Source organism: Nipponia nippon, unplaced genomic scaffold (assembly GCF_047370975.1).
Source record: "Nipponia nippon isolate SJK-2023a ecotype South Korea unplaced genomic scaffold, ASM4737097v1 scaffold_3, whole genome shotgun sequence".
NCBI lineage: Eukaryota > Metazoa > Chordata > Aves > Pelecaniformes > Threskiornithidae > Nipponia > Nipponia nippon.
The window spans coordinates 17694680-17714580 of record NW_028262347.1 but is presented as its reverse complement, the minus strand read 5'-3'; the positions used below and the strand labels follow the sequence as shown (position 1 = coordinate 17714580).

General features: G+C 49.6%; 1 protein-coding gene across 1 annotated transcript in view; it reads left to right on the top strand.

Annotated features, from left to right (window-relative positions):
* The first annotated feature begins 15618 nt into the window (after positions 1–15618).
* Positions 15619–19901, top strand: part of CELSR1 (cadherin EGF LAG seven-pass G-type receptor 1) — a 175462-nt gene continuing 171179 nt past the window's right edge. The window contains exon 1 of the mRNA XM_087764364.1: positions 15619–19104. Within this exon, the coding sequence (XP_087620490.1) occupies positions 15915–19104 (3190 nt within the window). The 5' untranslated portion in view covers positions 15619–15914. The remainder of the gene's footprint in view (positions 19105–19901) is intronic.

Here is a 19901-nt window from a genome sequence, read left to right as displayed (position 1 = left end):
CCAGCTCTACCTCTCGTGCTGGCTGTCACTGGACCCCTTCCCCATGGTCCTCCTGCTCTGCCTGGCATCACTGGCTCGCTGCTGGCTCACAGGGCCCTTCTCTGGTTTATTCCTGTTAAGTAATCAGACAAAAAAGAAGTTTCTGCTCTTCTTGTGTAGCTTTCAGATGATGAAAAAAACAGGTTCAACACATTAAATTACTGTTGTAAACACGTCGCAGTGAGGAGACTGGAAGGGCTGACCCAGCAGGCTGGTCTCACCCTGGAAGGCACGGTCGGTTTTCAGAGTGATTACCAGCAAATGGAATAAAATGCATTTAAAGGCCCAGTCCCGGGGCGTCAGACCAAAACACCACACTGCACTGCAGGGAGGTGACCAGACCTCAGTAAGTGCCAGATCCCAAGCTTTCAGGGATCTATGGCAGCAGAAGGATGGCGTGAAAAGAAACACAGAGGCTGCTTTTTGAGAGGAGTGTCAGCCAGCTGAGTGCCACCAGTGTGCTGCCGAGCCATGCATCTCCCAGTGCTGCCCGCCATGCTCGGATGGCAGAGAGGGTGTTGTGTGGCCATGCTGGGACCTCCCGCAGCAGCACCTGGCTGGTGTAGCCACATCTCCATGACCCATGTCCCCACCCCCGGGGTGTCCTACAGCACCCTCAGCACCCTCCAGATGTGGGACTGGGCTCGGCATTTACACCCTCTGCTCTGTGGGGCTGAGAGATGACATTCTCAGGCAAAAGCTTGCCCACTGATGACTTTTCCTTCTGGGCTGATTCTGAGAAAAGCAAATGAGTGACTCAAAGAGTGTCTAGGCTTTGAATTTTGGGTTGCTGAGAGAAGTTTCCTAGCACCTATAGCCAAAACCCATCCTGATGTAGTTGGATGTCTTTTCAGTTTTTTACATGGTAAAACCAGCAAATACTTCAGGTGAGATGAAATCTTTAGAATAAAGCGCTGTCAGCAGGGAGAAATCCATCACCTCCCGTACCATCAGCAGCCAGCTGAACGGTGTCCTCCCCTCCTGAGCCCCAGCAGTGCTGCAAGGGGAGGCAGGGAAATTCGCCTCCGGAGTGCCAGGGGACACTGGGAGGTGTGTGCCACCGCTCCCCCTTGCCGGCACCCTCTGCCCAGGGCCCTTGAGACTATCCAAAATGCGTAATCTTATATTCCTTATTAATAATAAAATTTCAGTCATTTGTATTCAGTTATATTCATATAAAATTAATCATCAGAGGCACTATTTTGCATGTATCAAATTCTGCTCCTCTGATAGATTTTAGGAAACCAGCAAGCGTATCATTTCACTCTTCTTCATACAGTACTTCTAAGCTCAAAATCCTATGACATCTGAAAAAATCTTAAAGTATCTATCAATTTCACCAAATTGAAATATTGCTGTACTTTAATTTCAGTTTTAATAGACTTCCAAGGTTTTCAAACGCTTTTACTTAAAAGTACATTTTTGGGGTTTGGGTTTTTTGGGGGGTTGTTGTTTGTTTTTTTTTTTTACTGGTGAATGAGCAGTTCTGTATGCTGTAATTATGGGGGAGAGCCGAACATCTACAACCCTGCTGCTCCAAGACAGGCATGGGTTATGAGTAGTTTCATTGAAGCCTATACATGCATAGTCTGTGGTGTAATGGGGTCCTGATCCACATGAAGGGCTTCACTGAGCTGCTGCAATGCGAATAATAGGTACAGCTGATATACAAGGCCAAGAGAAGATTTATGTCTTTGAAAGATGAGGATTGATGCTGCTCCTGTACAGAGAATAAATGATACATGTCAATTTTGTCCTCAGTAGCCCAATAACTTACATTTGTTTATGTTTCTCCTCCTTGTAAGTAACCCCTGAAAACTCATGAAAAAAACATTAATATAATATAGATATTGTTATGCATATTTAGTGTTTAATACCTTTGAGTTTTGGTGCTAAGATTTGGCCCCTTTTTTTTTTGATGACTCCCTTCATAAGGCCAGACTTGAAAAATCTGTTATTTTAAAAACTCTTAACACGCAAAATATTACGTTTTCCTACAAAAAAAGAAAAAACCTCCCTCTAAAGAGCTTCACTGGATGCTCTTTGAGAGAGCAAACACTTATTCCACTGTTTTTATCATTGTCTTAAAAGGCAGAGCAACCCTACCATGATTAATTTTTCATGCGTTGGGTAGGAAGGGATAATTAGAGAGTGTTTCATACCAATTGTCTGCAACTGCTTTCTAATTAACTAATTGACTACAGAGCTAATGAGATTCAAAATTAATTTTTATATCTGAATTTGGCCAGACCTATTTTAAGAACCATGAAGACAGGTTGGCTAGAAGCTTTCGTTCGATGTCAGTCAGACTGGTATTTTGGAAATACTGTTATATTATCGCCCGGGTAGCTATTTTGCAATGGCTTTTGCCTCTACCTGGTGGCTGGAAGATGAATTGCATGATTCCCAGTGTTTCTTCGATGGGAGGCAGGCAGTCTTTTTTGATAAGAATATATATAGAAACACAAAAAACACTCTAAGCTACCACTATCTAAGGACTCCTTTTTTTTTTTTTTTTTCCCATTCCACAGTCGGGTCAAGAAACTATTGGAAGGAATTGGTGGTGTGGATATGTGAATAAATATGATGTATTCATCACAGTTAGTGTCAGCAGTCATGACTCACATATGTGTAAGATTTCTTTGAAAGCATTGACAAGTGAGTGTCAACAGACAAGCAAAATCCAACAGATACAGTCAATTCCATTTTCAAAAGGCATTGGGGAAATCCTTCAACAGCAGCTCGTAAAGTAGCTGCCGTGGATTAAGAGAGAGTGTCTTCATGTGAGCAAGCAATTGGCAAAAAACAGGAATACACCAGCAATATTCACAGGGAAGGGGCGTCCCACCTGGAGTCCTACACTGACACGTGCTGCGCCTGCTCTGAGCAACCAATTTCTAAAAAATCTGCAAACAAAGGTGAATAATAGACCTTCAGGGATAATGGGTAAAATCAGTCAACTCTACACAGCTATCCAAAGTAATAAGGATGAAAGTTACTTCAGCAGTTGCAAAAGGGTTTCAGAATACCCAGAAACTGGACAGTAAAATGGCAGGTGAGATTTGCAGATAAAAGGTAGGTAAGTTAAGTCAAACCCATTAGCAAACCCGATTCCAACTTCCAATATGCAGAGATACGACCTGAACCAGCTATTGCAAATCAAAACATGATGCGCCGTTCTGGGTCCCCATCTCAAGGCAAATATAATGGAAAAAGCAGGTACAGAAAAAAATTACAGCCATTAACCCTGAAAATAAATACTTGAGGGGGGACTGTGATGGCTGCCCATGAGCGGTATGAAGAAAGGGAGCAGAGGGCACTGTCGGAGGGTGTCTGAGACCCCAAGCAGGTGGCAGATGCTACAGGGAGGGAAGGGGAGGGTTTCTCACACAACGTGTGCTGAAGCTTCACAACAGTTTGCGGCAGGATGCCAAAGTTTACATGGTTCGGAAAGCAATCGGCCAAATTTGTGGAAGAAAAATCCATTTGGCACTATTAAAAATGAAGGCATCGTTTCTGGTCAGGAAGCCTTTGGACCACAGATGGTTGCAGTCTGCAAGCACTTTCGGGAGGCACCAGTACCTGCTTGTCCCCTGCTTACGCTCTGCCTGCAGGACCTTTTACTGGCCACCACCAGAGACAGGGTAACAAGCCAGGAAGCCTGTTGGTCTGCTTATTCTTGATTTTAATGTACCACTCACATCCAGTACCTTCCACATATGAGGAAAAATCCCAAAGGCTACTAAGCATTTGCTGGAGCAAATCTCATCTCCCACTAGATTACATTTCAAACCTCAGCAGGAGCTGTTTATCTACAGGGTCCATGATAGGAATGGATAAAAATAGCCAGAAAAGCCTCAACTAAAGGTGAAAGAGGGCTAAAATCTTTTCTGTGATTAAGTCCATAGTGTACAACAAGTGCTACACTGAGAAACGGCAACATATTCCCATAATGCCTGTACTTAAGGAGGCCGTACAGCATGCATAGGTCACCTTAATTCTGGCATACTCTTGAGCAGTTGACTTTGCAAAGGCAGGAATGTTCATTTCATTTGGTCTGTGTGTGTGTTTTTGTGTGAATAATTAACAGGAATCATTTATAAAATCAGCAACACTTTGCCTTTGCACTCATTTTGAGATGACTTTCCTTTATCAGGCCCGGTGTGGCTCAAGCTGCCTGCTCTCTTCCTGTAAGTGCAGGCAAAGTGCGGACGCAGACCCGTTGGAGGGTCCTGTCTGCCTGCAGCCTTCAGTCAGACCGTGTGTCAGGGCAGTCAGGGCTCCCACAGCACTGAAACCCTGAACGCGGTCCATGGTGAGCACTGGTGCTTGGCAGGCTCAGCCTGAGAGATGCTGAGCACCCACTGCCATGGCCACCCCCCCTGCAGCCATGGTCTTCACTGCGTGACCAGCCTCTGGCAGCACCAAGAGCAAGAATATGTGTCTGTATGGCTTTCAGATATGCCGATGAGTGCCAGATAAACTCTTGCAATGACAGTGCTAATAACACTAATACAGCGGCAATCCAGCCCAAGCAAGGAAGCTGGGCTCAGACCTGCCAGCAGACAACACGTCAGCTATGTTTGTCACATCCCAGCATATCTCGCTTAGCAAAACGGTCAATGGATAATTTAGCAAGCTAAATGAACACTGTTGGTGAGGCCTGCCGGGGAGGTTCACCCAGCACTGCATGTGTTTGACGTGCCAGCTGCTTCCGACTGAGCACTGCAGTGCTGCAAGCTCGTGCCCCAAAGCAGTTCCAGTTGCTGGGATTCAGAGGTAGAGGGAAAACCACAGAAAAATGCTTGATTAGGAGCCACGTCTCTTGGATCACCCCGCCATCACCTCTGCACATCCACAGGAAACCTCTGTGTCCATACCCAGGTGATGAAGCGCAGGGACGGGGCAGATACTGGGCAGCTCTTCTGGCACTTCCAGGTTTCACTGGCTCCGTATCTCAGGAGGATGGGCTGCCTTGGCACAGGCTGACCACAAACCACTGATAACCATCCTGACAAGTTCGGTTCCAGGTAGGAAGCCTGCCAAGCTGTGAGATTATTGCCATTTTCCAGTTTGCAGCCACTTTCTACTGCAGCATTATATCTCATTAAGTCCTAAGAGAGACTGGTTTCAGACAGGGCCAGAAGAGAGGGAACGCTAACTAGTGATCCCGCCTGGCAGTCTTGTCCCTCTCTTCTGTTCCACCTCAGTAATTCACTTCGCTCCATCTTTCTTGCCATTTTATCCTGCCTCTTCTCCACTGTTCAGTGTCTTGTTTTCAATCACAGAATGTTTGAGGTTGGGAGGAACCTCTGGAAATCATCTGGTCCAACCCCTTGGTCAAACAGGGCCACCTAGAGTAGGTTGCCCAGGCCCATGGCCAGACAGCTTTTGAATATCTCCAAGGATGGAGATGCCACAACCTCCCTGGGCAACCTGTGCCAGTGCTCGGTCACCCTCACAGTGCAAAAGTGTTTCCTGATGTTCAGAGGGAACCTCCTGTGCTTCGGTCTGTGCCCCTTGCCTCTGGTCCTGTCACTGGGCACCACTGAGAAGAGCCCAGCTCCGTCCTCTTTGCACCCTCCCTTCAGGTGTTTATATACATTGATGAGATCCCTCTGAGTCTTCTCTTCTCCATCTGAACAGTCCCAGCTCTCTTGGCCTTTCCTCACAGGAGAGATGCTCTAGTCCATCATTTTTGTGGCCCTTTGTCGGACTCTCTCCAGTATGTCCATGTCTCTCCTGTACTGGGGAGCCCAGAACTGGACTCAGTACTTCAGCTGTGGCCTCCCCAGCGCTGAGCAGAGGGGAAGGATCACTTCCCTCCACCTGCTGGCAATACTTTGCCTAATGCAGCCCAGGGTACTGTTTGCTTGCTTTGCATGAGGGCACATCACTGGCTCATAGTCCTGGCCCTGACCCAGGCCCTGGGCACAGTAGGCCATATTCTGCTTTCAGCTGTTCCCGTAATTTAAGGGGATTTTCTGGATCAGAATGAATTTGGCTCCATTAGCTTGGTCAGTACAACAGGGCAGGTTAGAAAAGCAGAGATTTTGCTCTGAGCTCATTCATGGCAGACACATTCAGTATTGCGGTTTGGCTGAAAAGACTTGTGCAACCTCATCAAAATCAAACTGTTCCTCACCAGAAGTAGCAAGGAAAATAAGGCAAAGAAACACTCTGCAAAGTAATGAGCAGAAAACCTGATAAACAGCACATCCCTTCACTGCACAGGACCAGGAGAAAAATGCTGCAGAGCTCACCTGAGAAGAGAGGCTTCATTGAATGTACTCTAATAGCCACCAAGTTCCTACCTAATGGATTAGCAAGGCTGACCCCTTCTGTATTTTAGAAAAATTCTGCCTTAGGGGTGAACAAACCATCTGATCAGAAGTTACAGTATATGAGAAAAGCAAGGCCTTTCCAAGAGAGCCGTATGGCTGTACAACAGATGGAGATCATGGATTAGGACAGGAAGCAGTCTTGGTTGTATTAGAATAAGACGCAGGTACAGGGCAATATGCCTTCAGCAGCCCTACTATTCCCAGATGCTCTGGCATCTGCAGGGTATATGCAACACACAGTTGGGTGAGAAAGCAAAGGGGAAATAGGAGAATTCTCTCTTCCAAACAAAAAGACTGAGGGCTTCTCTTCATCCCCTTTCCCAAGAAGCAACCCATTAGCACCCAGTGATATCCACCCATAAGTGCAGCACCCCAGCACTATGCCCCGTGACTAACCCCGGACCCTCCTCTGGCCCTGCCTGTGCTGACAGCATGGTTTGCTGTTTAAAATTTTCGGAATAAGCCAATTTTGACAACATTTTTCATCAGTGACAGTGGCAGCTGCAGGAATATTTTTAGTTCCAAGTCTCTCAACCTCCTCATAGTTCAGAAAATATTTCATTTTTTGCACTGTGGGTGGAAATGGAGATTAGCGCTTTCTAATGTTACAGTGATGCTCCCTGGGTGAGAAGCAGAGACAATGGTGGGTGTCCCAGCACTTTGCACATGGCCTGCAAAACCCAGGGGCACCCTGCATTTTCCTAACGTGACATGGCAAAAGGTGCAACTAACTGTAGAGACAGCAGCTAGGGGTGATGCTGCACACTCCAGTAGGAATGGCTAGAGGTATTCCCAGAGGATTTTTTTCACCTGAAAATGTATTTTGTGCCCCTGAGGACAAAGAAATCATCAAGACAGCATTTATAGCTGTAGGTCAGGTCTGGAGAAGCAGGCAGGGTGCTTATGGTACTGTTTCGGCTCTGCAGAGCCCTGTGCTGTTCGTCCGGGAACAGCTGCTGTGGCAAGAGCGACGGTGGGATTTGAAACCAAAACCACTCCATGAGAAACCATCTTGTGTGACTCTTGTTTCTTTGAGGAGTGGGACCCGTGTCTGTCGGTATAGGGAAAATCATCCTGGCAGCAGCGGTAGAGATGGAGTACAAGCCTGACAGCCTAATGACCTTCCTACTCCCCAGACTGTGTAACCAGTGATTATTTTTGTCCTTTTTCCTGACTACAGCTTCCAGGCTAGAATTTCTGAAGAAAATGGTGTTTCAGGGAATGCCAGGCAGAATAAGAAACGACCCCTGGCTGTACCTGAGCAAGAAAGCGGGTCCCCTTGTTTCCACGCCATGCATCCTCCCACAGCCACCGCGGCGCTGCCGGTGAGACCGCTGTGTGCAGAGGGGCTCCAGTTGCTGCACATAGGCTTGACCAATTTTACTTAAAAAGCAGAATTTGGACCGTTTCCCAGATCATAATTACCCATATATAAATATAATGATGATTATGCTACTTAACCGAGACCTTGGAGCACAAAGCTGACAAGTGATGACAACTAAATTCATTAAGAGTGCAAATGTTCTTCCTCTCTTTTATGAAACAATATTGAGTGATCCCTGAAGAAATCCAGCAACCAGAGACATGATCTGCTAATAAACGGTGAGCCTGGTGAAGGCTGCTGGAGAGGCAGGACAACCGATCCCCCCAGGAAGAGCCTTGGTGCTGTATAGCTAGCAGAGGAGCAGAAAGTGGAGAGTTAAAACATTGCATTTTGAAAATGCAATATGTTTAATGCATTTGAAGTGAAACCTATCTTTTCACTTTGTTTAGACTGGGAAATAAAGCAGAGCAGGAGCTGTTCTTTGGCACAGAGGCCAAATGGTAGAGCATGGCTGGCACCCAGAGAAAAGCTCTTTTAACTTTCCCAACATACACAGGGTAACCCCATCCAAATTTCTCACTGGGCATGGTCCCAGGGCTGTGCTAAGCCCAGCCTGGCATGGGCTGGCCAAGGGGGTGAGCTGGCACAGGGCAAAGCTCAGCCTGAGAGCATGGCAGCGGTGCAACGCACCGGTCCTGCACCAGCCCTCGGGCCTGGTCCCTCTGGATGTCTGCAGGAGTACGTGGTGTCTCTGTGTACCCGTCCCAGAGCCAAAGAGAGCCTAAACTGGGGCCCATTGCAGTCTTACTGATGGTTTTTAAAGTGATTTGGTATACTGTTTTTTCAAACACTTTCTATTTTTCCACATTCAGAGGTGCCAAGCCCCAGGGATGATGACAAAGGTTCAGAAATATGTTACAAAACACATCTACGAGAAAAAAATTACTATTCCTAGGCCTCTTGGGAAAACATGAAAAGTAATTGTGGTGCATGGTGTGCTTCCAGACCAGGACTAGAAACCAAGACTGTATCTTCCCATCGAACTCTAGGTGTGAAATAACACTAAGAAACGGGAGGAAATAGCGATAGCCATAATACCTCACCTGCAAAAAATACAGTGATTAAGAGAGATGCTGAAGACCTATGTCACCTTCTCGGTCTTTTTGCTGAGACAGCCACAGAGCCTCAAACCCCACCATTATCCGAGCAACCTGTTACACTGACTTCATATTCCCATGTTAAGCATTTCAGTTGACATTTTCATTTTTCCAACAGGTCAACTAATCCCCTGCCTGCAAGTGTTTCATTAGAGCTGTGTCTTTCCTCCCCTAAGAGTCTGAACTAGCTTGGCTTTGAATGTAATTGAACTTCTGGAAAAGGAACAGTTTAGACCAAAGTCACGGTGTCATTGCTTTCACTCCGCCTTCATGCCCATCCACCAGAAGCTCTTTGAATACTCTTTTATAAGCAGTTGAAAGAATTTCCCTCCATGGTTTTCCTGTGCAAAGGTTGCTGTGTCCAAGGAGCCCACGGCAAGTTCATGGAAAACAGGCTACAAAGCCCCGCTGCTGGGAAAGAGCTGAACAGAAAGGTGACTGAGTGCGTAGATGTTACAAAAATAGCCAGGATTGTTGAATCTAATGGCATCAAACCTAAACGGCTTCTGAAGGGGTGAGGAAGAATCTCGTGGTGCTGAGCGAGCGGGCAATATAATGGCAGATGATGCTTGCTGCTGATAAGCACAAAGTAATGGAGACTGGAGGAAAAAACCTAATATTGTCTCTATGTAAACCATAAAAAGTTCAGAAAATATTAGTTCATTCCAGAAATAAATATTTTGGAGGCATTAAAATCCCTGGAAAACAACATTTCAATACTAAATGGGTGTCAAAAGAGTAGAGAGAGCTTAAGAAATTACTGGGGAGAAACTGGAGCAGGCTGGAGTCTAACAACATGTTACAAACCTCCAGGCGTAGTCACCAAGGAGCAGTTACTGACGGTGGTACAAGAACATTATCCCCATAATCCCATGTAAACCCAGAGCTCGCCTACCCTGTGAGCATGGTCCGCAGTCCTGCGGAAGGCTGCTCCACAGCCAGAAACATCTCTGTCAGTACCTGAACCCTGCTACTCAATCTACTCGTCCTCCATGTCATCTCCTTGCTCCTCATGTTCTTGGACCACCAGCAGTAACTGCTCCTTGGTGACCACACCTGGATGTTTGTAACGTGTTGTTAGACTGCAGCCCACCCCAGTCCCTAACCTGCCTCTTAGCCAAGCTAGATGTGTCTGCCTTTTGCACTCCTTTCTTATTAATTAGTCCCCTAATCCCCTGATTAAATAACAGAAGCTGGCAAAGCAAGGAAACGTGCCCTGCTGCACCTTTATTTTGATGGGCTGACAGCAAAGTTGCAGCAAACTCACCTGAACCTCTCAGGCAAAGCCACGAGAGCTGATTTTTTCACCTGTTTGTACAACGTAGGGTGAGACCCTGTGAGAGAGAAAGGGCAAGTCCTGCAAAACAAACGGTAAAAGGTAATTTCCAAGGGTTTGTTTTTCACTCAGTACCTCTGTTAATGCATAGGAGATCTGCAAAGTAAGAAAAATCACATGAACCTATAGACCTGGGCTGTCTACTCTGCTTACTTGCACTGGGTCATCAGTCTCGGGTTTCATACACGAGTTTGTTACAGAATTTGCTACAGAGCTTGTTAGTTTGTAGAACTACATTTCCGATGCATTAGCCTCTGCATCACTTTTCCCATAAATAAAAGTCGAGCCATATTCAGCTTTTATTTGTTCTTGGCCACCGTGCAATTTTTGGGCATGAAATGTGCTATTGGTTTATTTGTCTATTTGCATGTTGTAACTAGTAGAGCCCTTAGCTAATGATGTAAGTGAGGAGGGAAAAAAATACCCAAACCAATTTAGAGTGAGGAAATTCACAGGCAGTGTTTGAGAAGGGTGGAGCTGAGCTCCTTAGGGTAAATTATAAATTGATGGTATTAAGTCTAAGGAAATAAACAAGTTCCAACACCGAATCGCTGCTATCTCTGCTGAGGATTTTAAAAGAAGCAACAGTACGATTGGCTACAAGAACCTTGCTGTCTAAGAGCTCTAAATTGTTTCTTCTCTTTCTACAAAAGAGAAGCTATGTACAGCCAAGAAGCCTTGAACATCGTTCCTGCATTAAGGATCCCAGCATTTTGGAATCCGTTCTTGGCTTTAAGAATAATGAATGTTAGCAATAAAAGTATTTTCTGAAACATTTCCAAACCCGTGTGGTTCCTGCAATAGGTGAAGGTTCAAGTTTCACCTTATGGAGCTCAAACTAATTCTTCTATTCTTAAAATAAACTCAGATGAAATGTGAAAAAAAAAAAATTACTTTTGTTCGTTTGAGCTTTCTTGGGCTGGACGTGGAACAGACTCGTATGGGGACTGGAAGTCCAAACGCCTGTTCACAGAGCAACTTGTTATCATGCTTGCTTTCTGTAGTGATTGGAGACATATTGGCTAACATCCTGGTTTTATCTGATTTAAATTCTCCAGAGTGACACTGGGATTCAGCTCCTGTCCTCGGACCAGTGTGCACGCTGCACTGGGATGAGGTCTCCTGCGGGTGCTTTGGGCAGACGGGGACCCCTCTGCGGTGCCCAGCCCTGGGGAACCAGGGGCAAGTCAGCCGGCGGCAGCCTGGGGCTCCCCCCTGCCTCCTGCCCTGGGCAGGGGGAACAACATCAGAGCAAGGCTCACCTTCAAAACTGAGGAATTCCTCTTAGCTTGCCCCTCTCTTTTTTTTATTAGACTTTTTATTAGACTTTGTCTGGGATGACAGCGTACTGATCTCTGCTGATGTGCGGTCCCAGACAACGGAGAGACCCAGACTTGAAGGTAGGACGTAACACCAGCCAGCACAGGCAGCAGCCTAAAAACTAGCAAGTTATTTGTTATTCAGTTTTTGTTTTCATGTCTAATATGTTGTCAGTTTATTTGAAATCATGGATAATAAATAACGTTCCCCTCCAGAACCTAGTCTTGTTCACTTCTAACGTGTGGCACAAAACTTCCAGTTTCTTTCCAGGTGCTGGAAAATTGGAAGGTTGAAGAATAAAGTGTGGTTAAAGGCTGCTTTATTGCTGCCTGTTGTGGTTTCGCAGATTATTTTCTCAAAGCGTTACTTTAGCAGGAATAGATCACTGCTGCATTTGTGAAGTAAATAAACGCTGTTTTGAATACGTGTTACATGTACCAATTTATGTTAACACTACGTATACAGGGATCCTGTAGAAGATATAGTTTTTGTTGCATGGATGCCTAAATTTGAGGATAATTGTTCTTCTCGTGCATAACCTCCCCCCAAGCAAGAGTTTAGAAGATAAAACCACTGGTTGGTGGGGTGGGGGACACACTGCATATCACCTTTTTGCAACATACTTCACAAATCCCATGACAAAAAGCTTTTCACCACTCTTGTTCTTAAGAAAAAAGTGAACTATTTGTAACACGGCATTACTGAATGTGAATTTTAAAGTCTTTCCTCAAAGTACTGGTGGCCCGAGATGAGAAAAGCTCCGTCTCCTTCCAGAGAACCCCGTCTTCCGCAGGGATGGATGTTACACTGCATCGCTTCATTCCTGACCTTAAAAACGTTATCGGATCTAGGTGCAGGCAACCCCAGCTCTGCATTCCTCTTCCTCTGGCCTACAGACCTCACAGCGGAGTTTCAATTAAGGAATGATTCTTGGTCTCTTCCCTGGTCTTGTAAACTTCGTGTTTTAAGAAAATCCCTTTAAGTTTACTTATTTTTTTTTTTTAGAGCTGAGCATGGAATGGAGCTGGGCTACAATGCTAGGGGGTTTTTGTTAGCTTCTCAGTTTTGTTTTAAATTCACTTTGGAAAGAAACCTGAAATACTTCACTCCCGGACAAGTCGAAACAGAGCATTTTTTGAACTGTGAAATGAATATGTCATCGATTTGTACCAAGGAAACAAAGGGTCAGGCAAAACCTCGCCCACTCGCATATTTTTATGGACGTCGCCCATCACGGTGATGTCAGTGTGATCTCTTCTATAGAAAACGGCAGCCTTCTACCAGAAAATCTGCAGAACCAGACCCAAAGGGGCTATCTGATTTTCTTAGAAGGATCAGTCTTCATTGAAAACTTGCCAGATAAAACATGAGACCGCGTAATTCTGATTTTCCTTTCCACCTTGAGTTGCCTTTACCCACCGTTTGGTTTCGCCATTGCCTTCTCCGACTCTTCTGGACCCACAGGAGCAGCAGCAGAAACGGATCATGCAACGCGGTTGGACCTGTTGGAGCCAGTCCAGAGGAGGGCCACAAAAATGATCAGAGGGCTGGAGCACCTCTCATGAGGAAAGGCTGAGAGAGTTGGGGTTGTTCAGCCTGAGGAAGAGAAGGCTCCAGGGAGACCTTATTGTGGCCTTTCAATACTTAAAGGGGGCTTATAAGAAAGATGGGGACAGACTTTTTAGCAGGGCCAGTAGCAATAGGACAAGGGGTAATGGTTTTAAACTAAAAAAGGGTAGATTCAGACTAAATATAAGGAAGAAATTTTTTACAATATGAGGGTGGTGAAACACTGGAACGGGTTGCCCAGAGCAGTGGTAGGTGCCCCATCCTTGGAAATGTTCAAGGCCAGGCTGGATGGGGCTCTGAGCAACCTGATCTAGTTGTAGATGTCCCTGCTTATTGCAGGGGGGATGGACTAGATGGCCTTTAAAGGTCCCTTCCAACCCAAACTATTCTATGATTCTATGAACAAGTCAGCCTTCAATACTATATTCACCATTTTCCATTTGAAATCTATTTTTACAGTAAAATTATATGACGAGTGGTGTAACACATGAAAGGAACAATAGGGATTATACAATTAATGAGAAAACAGTGAAACACATCAGATAAACAAGACAAAATTAACTGAAAATAGAGCACAAGTCATACAAACAGGAATAGGATGGAGGATTTTGTGTAATTATGCACGTAATTGGCTTCATACAGATGCCTTTACAATATCTTCCCTTTCCAGATTCAGGGATGTTGCCTCTTGTTGCAATAAAATGGAAAGGAAAAAAGTTTAAACTGTCTTTTCCTGTGATCTATTTCATCTAATAAAAACTCTGGAAACAGGTACTTGGATCTCACTTTTAAAAAGCCATAGAAAAGGATTCATTTGTAACAAAAGCTTATTTTTCAAAACATGGGCATTAAGCATCTCAGCAAGAAAATGTAGAGAGAGGTGACAAAAATACGGACTTAAATGAGGGTTGTCTTATGCAGATCCCAAGTTAACACTGATATGACTTAAACCAGCTACAGAGTGAGTTGCTTGATTTTTGGAGGATAAAACAGATCACCGCATCCATTCAAACTTGATAAAGGGGAGGTTATGTTAATTTTTTTTAACCTATTTCTTTCCTCTTCCTTTTCATGAACTATCATTTTCATTAGAGGATCTGAAAAGCCAACTAAGCTTCTAAATTCCATTTAAAAAAAAAATCTGATTGAGTAAAGCTGAATCAGCTAAACATCTTCCAAAACTGCAATTTATAAAGCTTTTTTCCCTCCCTGACAGACATATTGGCAATAATCCAGGTGGGGTTTTTTTCCTTTCAATAATGCAGTTCCGGGGATGAAAGCAGTTGAAAGAATCTGTTTTTTTCACGGTCTTCTTGTAAGTGCTGAAGAGCCTGAACTGGCAGTAACAGATTGCTCCAGAAGTTGCCTTCCAGCTCCTACACGGCACAGCGCTTTGCAAAATCCCAGTCGGCAACCTTTGGCGGTTTATCGCTCGCCACCCCCTGGTCTTCTTCGTACCTAAAGCCCTTGTACGCCAGGTCTCCGCCGGGAAAGCATCGGGATTGGGCGGCGGTGGCCTGATGGGCGCCGCAGGCCGGGAGCCCACCTCTGCTTCGGCCGCCGTGCCGTGGGGCCCGCGTCCTGCTCCCCGCTCCCGCAAGAGGACACTGCAGCCGCAGGGATGAAGGCGCAGCGCGGGAGCACCGCTTCAACGCATGCTTTAGGAAGGAAAAAGTAAAGCGATGTCAAGTGTTTAGCATAAATTCATAGAATTGACATTCTAATCACCAGTACAACATTTACATGCGGGGTTTGGCTTTGCTCCTTCCCACAGACTACCTAAGTTTGCATCTTGCATGTAATTGCTTGCAATTGCCCCAAAGAAATCTTTAATTCAAGGCTGCAGACCCTACCGGCTGTTTTGCACAGTTCGGAGCAAAGCGTGAGCACGTCAGCAGAACCTGCCGCCGGCAGCCCCTAACTCGGGCAGGTGATGCTGATTTTGCCCTGAAAAGTAATTTTACTTTTTTCCCCTCCTCCCTAGGGAGAATTAAAAATAATAATTCCGTTTAACTTTGCTCTGGAGGACGGATCCGCGGCGACAGGTGGCTGCTCCGCGGGGAAGCGGCGGGGAGCGGCAGCGCAGGGCCTTCCCGCTGCTCCTCGGCCCCTCGGAGCGCCGGCTCTGCGGGGGCGGCAGCAGCGGCCGCGTTCCGCCGGGGCGCGGGGCCGGGGCCGGCCGCCGAGAGGCGCCGGGCGGCGGGGCGGGAGCCCCGCGGGGCCGGACCGGGCCCGGCCCCCGCCGCCGCCGCCGCCCGGGAGGGGCCGGGCGGGGCCGGCAGCAGACCCCGCCCCGGGCAGCGCCCGCCGCGCTCCGCGCAGCCTGCGCCGCTCAGCGCCGCCGCGGAACCGAGCGGGGCGGCAGGAACGGGACGGGACGGGACGGGACGGGGCGGCCCCGCACCGCACCGCACCGCACCGCACCGCACCGCTCCGCTCCGTCGCGCAACCACGCGGGACCGCGCCGCCCGTGGGTGGGCCCCGCCGCGGCGGGGGGGGCGCCTTCGGTATTTAATTTTCTTTTTTTTTTGGCGAAGGAGACGAGCAGCAGGTTTATGCTAATCACCCTCTCGGGAGCGGCGGTGGGAGGAGGAGGAGGAGGAGAGGAGCCATTTTGAACTCACTTCAAAGTTTAAGGTGGAAAAGTTGGAGCTCTCCAGCCCGCTGCCCGCGGACGGGGACGGGGCGCGGGGCTCCGCGCCGGCGAGGGCGGCAGGGGGGGGCCGAGCCGGCGGCTGATGGATGAGGGCGGGCGGGCAGCCCGGCGGGTGGATGGATTGTGCGGCAGCCCTCTGCCCGGCATCGCTGCCCGCTGAGCCCCGGAGATGCTGCGGCTGTCCGCCGCCGCCTGCGTGTCCTGGGCCGCGCTGCTCTGCGCCCTGGCGCCGGCGGCCGGCGGGGAGCTGCGGCCGCCCCGCGCCGCCCCGCTCCTCCACCTGCCCCCGGGGGCCGCGGGGCGCCGCGCCGCCGCCGCCGAGCCGCCGGCCCTGCCGCCCGCCGGGCGCCTGAGGGCGGCGGGCGCCGCGCTGCGCCGCGCTCCGCCCGCCGACCCCCGCGGGCCCCGCGGCGGCGGAGGGCCCTGCCCGCGGCGCGCCCGGCGGCGGGCGGCCGCCGAGCCCCGCGGAGCCGCCGCCGGCTGCGCCCCGCCGCCGGGGGAGGAGGGCGGCGGGCGGCGAGGAGCGCGGCGGGCGCGGAGCCTCAACAGCCCCCCGCAGTTCCAGCTGCCCAGCTACCAGGTCTCCATCCCCGAGAACGAGCCGGCCGGCACGGCGGTCATCGTGCTGCGGGCCCAGGACCCCGACGAGGGGGAAGCGGGCCGGCTGGCGTACTCCATGGAGGCGCTCTTCGACGAGCGCTCCAACGACTACTTCTCCATCGACGCCGAGACGGGCAGTGTGGTCACCGCCCGCAGCCTCGACCGGGAGACGAAGGACACCCACGTGCTGAAGGTGACCGCCTCCGACCACGGCTCCCCACGCCGCCGCTCGGCCACGACCTATCTGACGGTGACCGTGAGCGACACCAATGACCACGAGCCGGTGTTTGAGCAGCCCGAGTACCGGGAGAGCATCCGGGAGAACCTGGAGGTGGGTTACGAGGTGCTGACCATCCGCGCCACCGACGGCGATGCCCCAGCCAATGCCAACATGCTTTACCGCCTGCTGGAGCCGGGAGCTGGTGACGGGGTCTTCGAGATCGACCCGCGCTCCGGGGTTGTGAGGACCCGAGCCCCGGTGGACCGCGAGGAGGTCTCTGAGTACCACCTGGTGGTGGAAGCCAACGACCAGGGCAAGGATCCGGGACCGCGCAGCACCACGGCTATGGTGCACATCACCGTCGAGGATGAGAACGACAACTACCCTCAGTTCAGCGAGAAACGCTACCTGGTCCAGGTGCCAGAGGATGCCCCAGTGAACAGCCAGATACTGCAGGTGCAGGCCACAGATCGGGACCGGGGCAGCAATGCCCAGGTGCACTACAGCATCGTGAGCGGCAACCTGAAAGGCCAGTTCTACATCCACTCTTTCTCCGGCGCCATCGACCTGATCAACCCTCTGGATTATGAGACTATTCGGGAGTACACACTCCGGATCAAAGCCCAGGATGGGGGCAGGCCTCCCTTGATCAACTCCAGTGGCATGGTGTCGGTGCAGGTCGTGGATGTGAATGACAATGCCCCCATCTTTGTGAGCACTCCCTTCCAGGCCACGGTGCTGGAGAACGTTCCTCTGGGCTACTCGGTGCTGCATATCCAGGCCGTGGACGCTGACTCTGGGGAGAACGCCCGCCTGGAGTACAAACTCGTAGAGACGGCACCCTCCACCGGAGGTGCCCCTGTAGCAGGTGACTCTGGGTTCCCTTTTCAGATCAACAACAGCACGGGATGGATCACGGTGGCTGCAGAGCTGGACCGAGAGACTGTGGAGAACTATCACTTTGGGGTGGAAGCCAGGGACCATGGCGTGCCAGTCATGACCTCCTCAGCCAGCGTGTCCATCACTGTCCTGGACGTGAACGACAACAACCCCACCTTCACAGAGAAGGTGTATCACCTCAGACTGAATGAGGACGCGGCTGTGGGCAGCAGCGTCCTGACCCTGACAGCAGTGGACAGGGATGTTAACAGTGTTGTGACTTACCAGATCACCAGTGGCAACACCAGGAACCGTTTTGCCATCACCAGTCAGAGCGGAGGGGGGCTGATCACGCTGGCCTTGCCCCTGGATTACAAGCAGGAAAGGCAGTATGTGCTCACAGTCACTGCCTCTGATGGCACTCGCTTTGACACCGTCCAGGTCTTTATCAACGTCACGGATGCCAACACGCACCGCCCAGTCTTCCAGAGCTCCCACTACACAGTGAGCGTCAGCGAGGACAAGCCCATCGGCACCTCTATTGTCACCATCAGTGCCACCGATGAAGACACGGGAGAGAACGCAAGAATCACTTACATTTTGGATGATAACATCCCCCAGTTCCGCATCGACCCTGACACAGGCACCATCACCACCCTGATGGAGCTGGACTACGAGGACCAGGCCTCCTACACATTGGCCATTACAGCCCATGACAATGGCATCCCCCAGAAATCGGACACCACCTATGTTGAGATCCTCATCCTGGATGCCAATGACAACGCACCCCGTTTCCTGCGCGATCGCTACCAGGGCTCGGTTTTCGAGGACGTGCCACTCTCCACCAGCGTCCTGCAGCTGTCTGCCACCGACCGCGACTCAGGTCTCAATGGCCGTCTCCTCTACACGTTCCAAGGTGGTGACGATGGAGATGGAGACTTCTACATCGAACCCACTTCTGGAGTGATACGCACATTGCGCAAGCTGGACCGCGAGAACGTGGCTGTCTACAGCCTGCGGGCCTTTGCTGTGGACAGGGGCAGCCCACCGCTGAAAGCCTCTGTGGATATCCAAGTGACTGTGCTGGACATCAACGACAACCCTCCTGTCTTTGAGAAGGATGAATTTGACATCTTTGTGGAGGAGAACAGCCCTGTGGGCTCTATTGTGGCACGGATCAGTGCAGCTGACCCCGACGAGGGGACCAACGCACAGATCATGTACCAGATTGTAGAGGGGAACATCCCTGAGGTCTTCCAGCTGGACTTGCTCAATGGAGACCTCACAGCCCTGATGGATCTGGATTATGAGAGCCGGACAGAGTACGTGATCGTGGTGCAGGCCACTTCTGCCCCTCTTGTGAGCCGGGCAACAGTGCACATCCGCCTCCTGGATCAGAACGATAACCCGCCCATGCTGCAGGACTTCCAGATCCTCTTCAACAACTACGTGACCAACAAGTCTAACAGCTTCCCCTCCGGTGTGATTGGCAAGATCCCAGCTCATGATCCCGATGTGTCTGACAGCCTGGCCTACACCTTTGTGCAAGGCAATGAATTAAACTTGCTTCTTTTGGACTCTGCCACTGGGGAACTCAAACTCAGTCGCGATCTGGACAACAACAGACCCCTGGAAGCCCTCATGAAAGTGTCGGTCTCAGGTAAGCAAGCGTTCGAGGCTCATAAAGTGCGTAATTCTGCTTGTCAGACCAGTACGGGGGCATGGGCAGAAATAACCCGCTTGCAGTTTAGTGCGCAGCTTTCGGTTCCTGAGGCAGCAGGTTATCTGTGAAATTTTTGGAGAGGAACCACAAAAATGTATCAAGCCCATGTGCTGTGGATTGAAGTGCGTGGAAGTTGTTTAGTAAACATGGATCACCAGGGTAAATAAATAGGAGTGTGCATGGAAGGGTGTATACTCCCTCAGTTGAGGCAGTACCTTGGCTGAAGCTTTTCTGATGTGGTTGCATACAGGTAATAAATGATGTAACTGGCAAAGATGTAGGGAATGCACATGTATCTGTAATGCTGTCGCCCCTCCCTCTTTTTTTTCCTTTTAAAAAAAGAAAAGTTGAGATTTGGTATCTCTGCTTTTTTAGCAACAAAACACGTTTGTTTCTTTCTGCGTACCGGGAGGTTTGGCGGGTAGATCCTTAGACCTCAGAGCAGTCTCTCGCTGGTGTGGCCCGGGTGGATATGACACTGGCAGGGCTGTGCTGGTTTGCATTGCTGGCGTGTGTTCCTGTGGGAATGGCGGTGCTGAAAGCAAGGAGTTATGGCTGTGTAATAGCTGTGTAACGCTGCTCATTGCACTGGAGTTGCTTTAGTCAAGCTAGGTGCAGATACGGGCCAAATGCAGCCCCAAAATCAGCGCTGTTGGGCGAAGGGAGAGGAGGGGAGAGGTACTGTGCCATTAACTTCCTCAGAGAATTTGTGTCTCCGTGTGTGTGGAGACTGT